The 10,418-nt window shown below is 49.0% G+C and overlaps 1 protein-coding gene across 2 annotated transcripts; it reads right to left on the bottom strand.

Moving 5' to 3' along the window:
- Positions 1 to 2,618: 2,618 nt before the first annotated feature.
- On the bottom strand, positions 2,619 to 9,680 carry CNGA4 (cyclic nucleotide gated channel subunit alpha 4). Of its 2 annotated transcripts, XM_084772015.1 has the most exons (7): positions 9,290 to 9,680; positions 9,063 to 9,164; positions 8,789 to 8,895; positions 7,917 to 8,562; positions 6,850 to 7,199; positions 5,955 to 6,434; positions 2,619 to 2,685 (listed from the first exon to the last, which is right to left on the bottom strand). In XM_084772015.1, exons 1-6 carry the CDS (start codon positions 9,349 to 9,351, stop codon positions 5,986 to 5,988), a joined length of 1,716 nt encoding a protein of 571 aa, XP_084628141.1. In that variant the 5' UTR covers positions 9,352 to 9,680; the 3' UTR covers positions 2,619 to 2,685; positions 5,955 to 5,985. The 2 variants fall into 2 exon arrangements, with proteins under 2 accessions (XP_084628141.1, XP_084628140.1); XM_084772014.1 differs by lacking the exon at positions 2,619 to 2,685 and having other exon boundaries at positions 4,744 to 6,434.
- Between the last annotated feature and the right edge of the window lie 738 nt (positions 9,681 to 10,418).

Below are 10,418 nucleotides of genomic sequence, written 5' to 3'. Positions count from 1 at the left end.
TGCGTACCTCTTATACTTGTCTCCTACACGCTGTCACAATTTCTGTGCGTTCACACGTGTATCAGCTCTGCTGTGTCTGGAAGAGGCTGTTTCCTTTTGCTCCTCTACCACCTCTGCCTCTTACAGTCTTTCTACTTCCTTTTCTCTGATATTTTCTCTGGACCATGCTAATCTCCTCTCCACCCGCCTTCTAACTGCTCGTGTTGTAATAGGAGCCAGGGGCCAGGAAATACTGTGAATATGCTGATTTAATGAAAGTTGTTTAGTTAATTCGGCAGTGCTGAAGACTAAACCTGAAGGGTCTTGCTCATGCCGAGCAGACACTACCATTGAGCTACAGTCTAAGCCAATGAAGATGGCTTATAAAAAGGAAAGTAAAACCAAGAGCTGCTGCGGAGAAGAGGGAGTTTCAATGTGTGGGAGAGAATGGGAATGAAAAGTGTTAAGAGGGTAAGTATTTATTACTACAAATGAGGAAATTCCATCCAGGCCAAGGGCCTTCCAGGGTTTGGAGAGAAGGTTGTGCGTGGCCGGGATACATGAGAACGAGAGGGGGACCGCAAAGTGAGCATGAACATTCATAGGATGGAGACCCTAGACCCAGTTAGAAACCCACATGCTCGTGACCTGCCAAGGTTGTGTTTCGGCTTCTGTTTTGTTTTGGGTCTCACAGCTTCTGGACTATAAAACTTGACTCTTGTGTTTAGAAGACTTTACATTTTCCTAGGGGGAACTTCTGTCATCCAGGCACGCTCTGACCCAGTGACTCAAGCGTGATCCTTCTTTCAACACTCAGCTTCTCTCAATATCGCATCTGAGGTAGGTGAAAGGTATACTTATTGCTTCAGCTCAGGAAGAGCAGCTAGAGAGGTGACTACAGAGCCTAATGCCCAGTCAGATAACCTGCGCTGCAAGATACTGTTTATTCTAAGTGGCTGACAGGTCCACAAAATGCTAGTAGTTAATTTGGGCAGACCACCATTCACACACAGAGTAGTATCCTGTCAGGGTCAGGAAACAGCTCTACTTCCAGCATCCCTTAGCTCGCCCCTCCCCTTGCCCCGCCCCTGCCTGCCACACAGAGTTGGGGTCTACACAGGAGGTGAACGGCATCTGAGTCCCTGGGCTTTCCGGCTTTCCCCCATTTCATCAGTCTGAGTCTGGTTAGGTTGCCTTTTCTGGAGTGCACACCTTTCAAGCCTTTCTCTGCGTTTCTGCGATGCGCGGCTATGCTTCTGTGTGGAGCTCCTGCCTACGCAATCCCTGCCCACACAGGAGGCTCGTCTCTTGGCATAATTAAACAAAGAGGAAAATGGCTGGGAAGGCAGCCAGCTGGAGTCAGAGCAGGCAATAATGTTGGGCAGAGGAAAGATGTCAGGGGCAACATTGGTCTTCCAGGTCCCCACACTTGTGTTCGGGGAGAGCAGAGCCACAGGCCCAGGGGCTGTCTCTGGCCGGATAATCTCACTTGGTGCCTCCCTGGGCCCTTAAAGTTGGTTAATGAAGGCCAGCGATATAAATCAGGTCAAGACCTCACTTGAGGCCTAATAGAGCCAAAGAAAAGCCACTCAGAGAGAGCTTCTAAGAATGTCCCCAAGTTATTACCCTCTGGTGCTCCCGTGGGCCGTGCTGGCACGAAGGCTGAGAGCAACAGGCTGAGATACTGAAACCAGGAAGGTACCTGTTAATCTTGTAGAGGATCTGGGTTCAGCCTCCAGCACTCACACAGTGACTCACAACCATCCGCAACTACAGTTCCACGGGATCTGACGCTGTCTCCCCACCTCTGAGGGTATCAGGCATAGCACATACATACACGCAGAAACACATACAATAAAATAAATCTAAAAATTAAAACAAAGTCTGAACAAGTGTTTTCACAGACCACTCAAGGTCACAATGCCTACCAATTCCATGCCCCTAAAATTCCATTTCTGCTTGGCTATGTCGCCCAGTTTTTCAAAGTCATGTAATCATAAAGCCCGGAAAAGAGGCTTGGAAGAGGAGGATAGACATGGCTCCCTCTGCTGGCAAGGTCTGGTACTGCCAGAAGAGCCTAGAGGCCATAGATGGCTTGGGCTCACAGGAGCTAAATAGCTAGAGGCTGAGAACTCTCAAAGGCAAAAATAAATAAATAAATAAATAAATAAATAAATAAATAAATAAATAAATAAATAAATAAATAAATAAATAAAAATCACAGGTTGAAGGAAGTAATGGTGATAAATTATATTCATTATGGAGAAATCACTACCCACCAGGTGCAGGTGGGAACTTTACATTCATAAATTAACTCACATTTAATTCTCTAGCATTTGTTCTCAATAATTCTAAAAGATTTTGTAGAACAGGCTGAGAGTTCCCCAGATGGTGAGCGCTACTTCAGAAGCAAACCTCAAGTCTGACGGCTACAGTTACTCTGTCCCGCCTGCAGTATGTCAGTGCAGCCTGACAGGTGCTCTGACTTGAGCCATGATTTTGATACTAGCTTGAAAACTCATCTCTGATTCCAAACCCAAGCCAAACTCCAGCTGAGTCCCAGGCTAGAATCCATACACCTTGCCTCCTGTTCTTAGACTTTTCATTGGCTCTTACCTCAGGATGGATGGCCCGTCTCCTATGAATCAGATTCATTCCCAAGCTTGAAAACTGATTTTCACATGTCTTCCAGGACTAGTAGCCAAACTGTATGAGAGAGAGAGAGGGGGTGGGTGGGGGTGGGGGGCAAGGTTTCCTGCAGCCATGACTCAAGAGAAGAGGAGGCCCTAGGTCTTCTGGAAGAGAGAAGAGATAAACCTCAAGGCAGCCATGATCTCAGCAGGAAAGCCCTTGCTATATTTTGACACTTTTGTGCAAATCTAGCAGCATACATGATATAGGAGTGTAGACGCTCGCCACCCTCCCCCCCCTCCCTTTCTCTAGTGCAGCAATCGGTTCCACCTTTATGCCTACATCCTTGAGAGATCACACTTCCTCACACTGGGCTGCCTTGTTGGTGGGTCACACAGCTTTGTTTAGCAAGAAAAGACTCAGTCTCCCCTGGTTACCACAGAGATGGATAGGAAGCATCGCGTTGCTCTCTGTAAAGGAAGGAGCTTGAATTGCTTTAGCCCCAAGCTGAGGCTCTCTTTCCTTCTCCTTTCACAAATAAGCAGAAGTAAGTAAGTGAGTGAGTAAGTAAATAAACAAACATAAAAATGGTAGATGGGCTTCCTTTCGTGTGACTTGGGAGCCCTGTGTTACTTAATCCCATGGCCTCAGTTTCTTCATTTCAGCATGGACATAATACTGGTACCCTTCTTATATGGTTAATGATGATGGAGACAATGCATGTGGGCCAGACTTGGGAGAAAGCAGCTACTCAACAAACCAAACCTGGTATTTTCAGTTGCTCTATGGGCTCCCAGTTTCCTGCTCTGGAAAGAATGAGCATAATAAAAAAACCCCTCCTAACATTGTTGTACAAACCGAAGGATATAATGTATGTGCAGAGTCATGGATGCCTCCTTAACATCCATGAAAAATTCTGCACACATCTTGAGTTTTGCAAATTCCATTAAGGTTTCTAGGCATCTAACTTTTGGAGGATTTTTTTTTTAATCTCAGTTGTATTTTATGGATTTCTGTCTGCTTTTCCCTTCCCCAACTTAGGGCCTTGCAAAAGTCTCTGGTCGCCTGGGGCAGAGTTTATGGCCTTTTGACAGTGCCAGCTGGGATGTGCCTCTTTGACGCTTACATGCTTTTAGGGGGGTGCACTCTGAGGCTCCAGAGCCTCATGGCCCTGCGGTCAGTATATACTTTCCAAAAAATACTCAGCTCTGAGTTCTCCGTGTTCTGTGCCCTCTCTTGAGAGTGGGATCTAGGTTGCTTCCTCCCGAGAGATTATGATAGGTGGAGATTTGCCTCTTGCTACTTTTTGCCTTATCAACATGGCAAAGGAAGCTTTGCAGGTGTAACTAAAGTTAATAGTTGGCTGACCTTGAAACGGAGAAATTACTCCACACTATTCAAGCTAACCTAGCCTAATCCAATTAGGGCCCCATGAAGAAGAGCCTTTCCTTTGCTTGGTCTTAGAAATGGAATGCCTTGGGAGAAAGTGGGTGGACATAAAGGAGGCACGCATCAGAAAACCTCATGTTCTACACTCGAGTGACAGATTCTGCCAATAGCCGGAATGGAAGCAGCTTTTTCTCTGAAAGCCTCAAGCTAAGAGCCCAGCCCAGCTGACAACTGAGTTCAGTCTCAGCAGGCCTGGGTCTGAGTCACACAACTGTGAGGTAATAAGTGGGTGCTGTTTTAGGCTGTGAAGTTTTTGGAAAGATGTTACCGCTAGAGAAAAAAAAAAACCCCACTAACATAATCTTCAAGATTCCTGTTCCTGTAATTAGTCTTAAGGAATATTCCACTCTCAGGTCCAGAAGTTTCTGTTCTTTCAAGTCTAAGCCTGTGTAGAAGGATGGAAACATTTGCCTCTAAGTGAATTGTTGAAGTCCTAAGAGACCTGGTTTTTGTAAACAAAATAGGGCAGAGGTTTCTGCTCTTTCCTGGTCTGCAATAAAAAAAGGTTTATGTTCTGGGGATGCAAACATTTCAGCTATTTCCTGTGATGGAGGGGAGGGACGACACGTGCAGTTCCCTGAACGACTATTTCAATAACATTTCTTGCCATATACAGAAGTACCTTGCTCGGTGCTTGTTACACACTGAGGTTTTTTTATTTTTTGTTACAGGAACTCCATGAAATTGTGTTCTAACCTACTTCTACCCAGCATAACCCCAAGCTGGGAAAGTACTGTCTTCAACACAGTGATGGGAACTGCTCCACCACTAGTGGATCCCCTATGGTGACATCACAGCCCTCATCCTGGAAGAACAGAGGCATAAGGAGATGCACGTCTGGCCTTGAAACTTTTATTTTCCTGTATTCAGAAGACTGGATTATCCATTATCCATTATCACTGTTTTTTTTTTTCTGCTGCTGCACTCAAGGACTCTTTGGTGCGGCAAGAGTCACCCACTCTAACGCAGGCCCCTAAAGGGGTCAAGTGGGCCTGTCACATTGTACTACCAATAAGCTTATTTTCATCCCCCTAAATCCATCAGCTGTGCAGTGCAGCCATTTACATCATACCCTTCCCCCACTCTATTTCAATGTGATTTGAAAGCAGAGCTGGGAGAAAAAGCACCCAACTTCTAGCCTTGGCTTCTGTTTCAGCTTTCCTAAATGCGCATGTGCGCACTTACTATGTCCTAGGCAGTTTGAGCCCAGGCAATAGGGAGATGAATGCAATAAACCCTGTGCCAACCTTATGAACGTTACATTTTATTAATAAATCACAAAATAATTACACATTTTAAAATGTTTTAAAGTGCAATCAATAACCCTCTTAAGCTCTCCTGAATAAGACACTGATCATCCTGGTATACTCTTAAGTTACACATCAGGGTCATTTTAAGATAACACCCGGCACAGCTCAAACCTGAAGTCTAGTCATGCCCTGCCACAGCTGAAGTGGTGACCTAGAGCGAACAAAACTCAGAAATTATACTGGCCTTCTCTCCCTGTAGCTCCGACACTGTCCCCGTCCTATACCAGCAGAGCAGATTAAAATGTACCAAGGTGACCAGCACTGACAGTGCATGAACTGTTCTCTGTGGTCATGGCTTAAGTGGGTAGAAGTCATAGTCATACTTATGAGAATGCACATGTGAGGAGAAGACAGCAACATTTTATGTGGAACTCACAGTCTTGAGCCAGTGTGTGTGGTTGTGTGTGTGTGTGTGTGTGTGTGTGTGTGTGTGTGTGTGTGTGTACTGGTGAGTACAGGACAAATGTATGCTATAACCCACCTCTCTAGCTAGGCACCTATAGGCCAATGAACCTAAGTTTCTGTGACCTAGCAAATGGGATGACACATTTCTACAGGCAGGCTTTCCTACCACTCTGGGTTCACCTGAGCTGGGATTTCAGGGGTCAGCACGGGGTCACTCTCTGCCTGAGGGTCCCTTCCCGTCTCCATCCTTGGAAGTTCCTTCCCCAGGCTCGGCCTCATCATCAGCGTCGGGCACGTCCTCTGGCATCGGCCACTCTCGAGTCTGCCATTCCAGCCTTTCGATGCGGTAAGCGATCTTCAGTGCGCTGGACTCCAGCTCGGCCAGCAGGCGAGCAAACTTGGTCTGTAGATCATCAAGCTGCTGGTCGAGGCCTTTCAGCCGAGACTCCGTGGCCTCCTGGAGGGCGATCTCGGCTGCCTCGGCATTCACATCCAACTTGTTCATTTTCAGCAAGATCTCCCGGCCCTTCTCCTCCATGACGGTCTGGGCCTGGGGGTACTCACTCAGCACCTCCCGCAGGTCCTCCTTGCTAAGGCAGAAGAGGTCCGAATAACCAAGGCTCTTGATGTTGGCTGTTCGTCGGTTTCCAGACATGTTCCCTGTGGTCCAAGGACAGACAGATGCAGGGAGGGCAGTTAGAAGGGACAGGAAGGTGCTGGCAACCAAGCCCTGTGCTTATTAGTGACCTTCTTTGCTAGACATTTGTTGGGTAGTTATGTAACAGCATGGCTGGTGCAGTGCTTTCAGGCCGGTCCGTTGGCACTTCCACTAGTGCTCACAGCACACATGTAGCTTTGTTGCCTAAGAATCCACCCCGCCCACTGACTTTGGCTCAGCTCCTCCTCAGGGAACAGCTAATCCATACCCTGCTTCTCTCCTGAGTCCTGGAGCAACTCAGACAAGGGCCAGATCTCCTGCATCTAGGTGCCCCCAAAGTCCCATCTTATCCCATGGTTCTGCCATCCCCATCTTCCTGCCCAGCCCTGGCCCTAGCGGTTTCCCTTGGGGAATCACCTTTGATGTTGATGATACTGATCTCCCCAAAGTAGAGCCCTGCACCAAGCACAGCATACTGTGTGACACCGTCATCTGCTACCACGGCCAGCTGGCCCTCACGGATGATGTACATCTCTCGGCCAATGTCCCCTTTTCGGCATACGTATTCGCCTGGTGAGTAGGTCTGAGGCTGTAGCTTCAGCACCAGCTCTTCCAGCAGACTGGCCTCACAGTTCTGGAAGATCTGTACTCGGCTCAGGGTAGACAGGTGTACGGACACGGCAACCTCCGCCCGCAGTCGCTCAGGCAAGTGCTGCAAGATGGCTACCTCATTGGTCATCTTCTTGTTGATCTGCAGATGCTGGTACCTGGGGGGAAAGGCAGTGCCATTTCCTCACCGGAACCCAGTGTGTCTGTCTCCACCCATTCACCAGAACTCCGCTCAGCCAAGAACCCAGCCACACCGGGTTCTCACAAGAGCAATGGGAGTACCTTACAGCTCTCAGACTCCCTTTCTTGGTTACAGACATGAGCTTTTCTACTTCATCCAAGGTGTGGAGGCCCCTACCACTTGGTAGTAGACACATTTCCTTTACTTCCTGTCAGGCCTCCCCCGCCAGCCACAGGGTCCCGTGCCACTTCCCTATTGAGTTGCTTTAGTCAGCAAGCTCCCACCCTCTCAGACAGGCTTTGTGGTGGCTCCCTGACATCGAGGCATTTCCTTTTATTCCAAACACAGTTTCTATTATCATGACACAATCAACCATCTGTTGGCCATCTCCTGGCGGAAGAGCTCCCTTCTCCACCCACTCGCTCCCGAGCCTCCCGCATCCTCTCAGGCAGTGGCAGCTCTCACTCTCTGGTCTCTGTGTCACTCTTTTGCACAAATTTTCTCTCCCTGTCAATCTCCTGCCCACCCTCTTCCCCTGGTCCAGATTGCCTCAGTGGAAGACACCGTTTTCTAAGCCCAATCCCATCTTCCAGCTACGGCCAGCAGGCAGTAATAAAAACAGGGTCACTGGGCTCAGATCCTAGGCACAGCTCCCCCTGGCTGGGTCTGGGAACCAACCAGCCTTCTCACCCACCAGTCAATAACTCGCCGCTCCAGCCTTCGGTTGACGTGCTGCAGTTTCATGTACTTCTTCACTAGAGCATGGTCTGGGTAGAAGGCTGCATCTGCAGTGTTCATGTTATAAATGACAGAGCTCATGCTACCCATGATGGTGGCGAAACCCATGACGGCCAGCAGGAAGTCACCCACCATGAAGAGGTATTCTTCCTCCCGGGCCGGCAGCGGTGTGTCGCCCACAGTGGTCAGGATCAGAGTGGAGAAGTAGAAGCTGTAGAGATACTGGCGCCGCAAGCGTTCAAAGCCAGGCTGCGCAGGGTCTGGGTAGACCCATGCATCCCGCCCGAAGCCCAGGTACCTGGACAGGGCAAAGTATAAGCAGCTGTTCCAATGGATGACGACAAAGATGTAGAGCATCAGCTTGGCTATGCGGAAGGCGTTCGGGTAAGCTGTGCGGGTCTCTGTGCGGTCAAAGGCCTCGAAGAGGCGGGGTACTCGGAGAAAGCGGTTTAGCCTGAGCGTGGGGATGTGGGGGCCCAGCCGCACATAGGCTGCATCTGTGGGGACCAGGGAAGCCAGGTCCAACAGGAAGCTCCAGGTGCGGACGTAGCGACTGGCGATCATGCCTTTGTCCACCACCAGGATGCCCTGCTCTAGGAATCCTAGAAGAAAAGGGGGAGATGGGCTAGGGTCAGCCAAGGGTAGGTCTGGGGGAGGCTGGGTGTGACAGGCCAGCCATGAGGGCAAGATGCAGGCAGGTTTCTAGAGTGAGCACTATGGTGTTGTCAAATACAGTGGCACTTGACAACGCAGTCCTAGAGGTGGCTCCCTTCTTAACACTTTCTTTAAGGAAATGTGGGGCAAGCTTAGTCCCAGGGACTCACTGACCTGTGTGGAAGCGCACCCCAATGTCTAGTAGGTACAGCAGGTCACTCAAGTAGTCCAGCACGAACCAGGCCACCAGGTAACTGCGCTGCAAGTCAGGAAAGCAGGCTCTGCAGGGCAGGAACAGAGGGGTTGGCTTACAGGTACCAACTGTGTGTACAGTGGGTTGTCAGGGCAGGCCCCTCCAGGGACGACACCCCCTCCTTCAGGCCTTGCCCTTTTCCGTATTCACCCTTTAGCACAGCTTAAAGGCCCTCACTGAGCACCCCTGCCAAACCTGCATACGACGATGATGAGGTTATACATGACTGGGAAGACCATCGTGTTCAGCCACCAGTAGTAATAGTCCCCAGATGGGTCTAGGACAGGCAGCCTCTTCCTGTAGGACAGAAGAGACTCCCTCATTCATCCACCGAGACATTCAATGCTTGGGTTGTGACCAGGAGACCAAGAAGAAAGAGGTCCAAGGGAGTGAGGTGATTGGATCCCACACAGACTTCTCACCTGGCTTTGGTTGGGGCGCTGGGGCTGGACTCTGTTGTCTTCACTTTATTGTCCTGGCTCATGGTTCTATAATGTGGTCGTGGCCCTGTAGCTTATCCAGTGCTTCTCTGACTGTAGGCGGCTTGAGAAAATGCCTGGCTTCCTGGCCGATGCTGCCCTGGGGCTCCAGCTGCGTCTTCTCTGTCTTTGAAGCTCTTAGCAACACAACCAGGGCTAGGAGGTATAGAGTGGGTGGAGGCAAAGGAGCTTCAGCACCCTCTCCCTGTCTCCTAAGGCCCAGGCTGGTTTACACCTGCCCAGCTAAACACCTTTAATGAGGTCCCCGGAGATGGTGGGAGGTGGAGGCTTGGGAAGCAAGTTTCACTTCTGTTGCTGTCTTCTTTAGCCTTCCTCTTAAACCTACGGTAGCAAGGTCAGGAGACCCAGCCTGCCTTCAACACTGGTTTGAATTCTGTCTTACCTTATGCAGCTTCTCTGTTTGGGCCTAGTTATTTATTTAATAATTACGTGCCAAGTGGCTCATTCCGGTCAGGTGGTAAGCTAGTCTCAAGGGACAAAGGGGTGCCGCTCACACCAGAGCTGTTTTCATTAGCTACACCTTTATCTACATACATGTCACTCAGCCTCCTGAAGTGTGTGTGTCATCTTATGCTACTTGTCCTTTTTCTATCATCTCTCATGCCCAATGCCACCAGCTACTGCGCATATTCTGTGGAGCCTTAACGTCTTTCAATTTTTCTTGTGAATATTTCTTTTCACAGCAAACAAACATATCTCCTATAATTTCCCCCTTAAGCTGATGTCCCTGATGCTATTACCATTTTTTTTTTTCAGTCAGGAAGTCATCATTAGAATTCCAGCTATGTGCCAGGGCAATACTGTGCTAAGTGAATGAGACCCCTCCCCCTACCACGGCCCTATAAGCTCAGTCTTATAGGAGGAGTGTTCAGTAGGGTAGGCTACATTTAGGTAAATACACAAGGGTAGTCCTTGGAAAAAGACTGGTGAGTATTCTGTTAGACGAATATAGAGAGGGCTCTTAAGGTAGAAGGAAGAATCCCACCTGAGCTGTGCTCTGTAGGATAAATAGGAGTTAAGTGTAGGGATGGGAGAGTGAACAGCACCAAGG

The sequence above is a fragment of the Acomys minous genome (genome assembly GCF_964271855.1).
Source record: "Acomys minous genome assembly, chromosome: 2".
Lineage (NCBI taxonomy): Eukaryota > Metazoa > Chordata > Mammalia > Rodentia > Muridae > Acomys > Acomys minous.
Note: the sequence above shows the minus strand (reverse complement) of the source record. Positions and strands in the feature narration are given on the sequence as shown.

Coding starts and splice junctions, on each gene's coding strand:
- CNGA4 (XM_084772015.1), bottom strand. CDS start 9,351: ATGAGCCAGGACAATAAAGTGAAGACAACAGAGTCCAGCCCCAGCGCC. Junction 9,165..9,289: donor AGCGCCCCAACCAAAGCCAG/GTGAGAAGTCTG, acceptor TCTGTCCTACAG/GAAGAGGCTGCCTGTCCTAG. Junction 7,200..7,916: donor GAGCGGCGAGTTATTGACTG/GTGGGTGAGAAG, acceptor CTTTCCCCCCAG/GTACCAGCATCTGCAGATCA.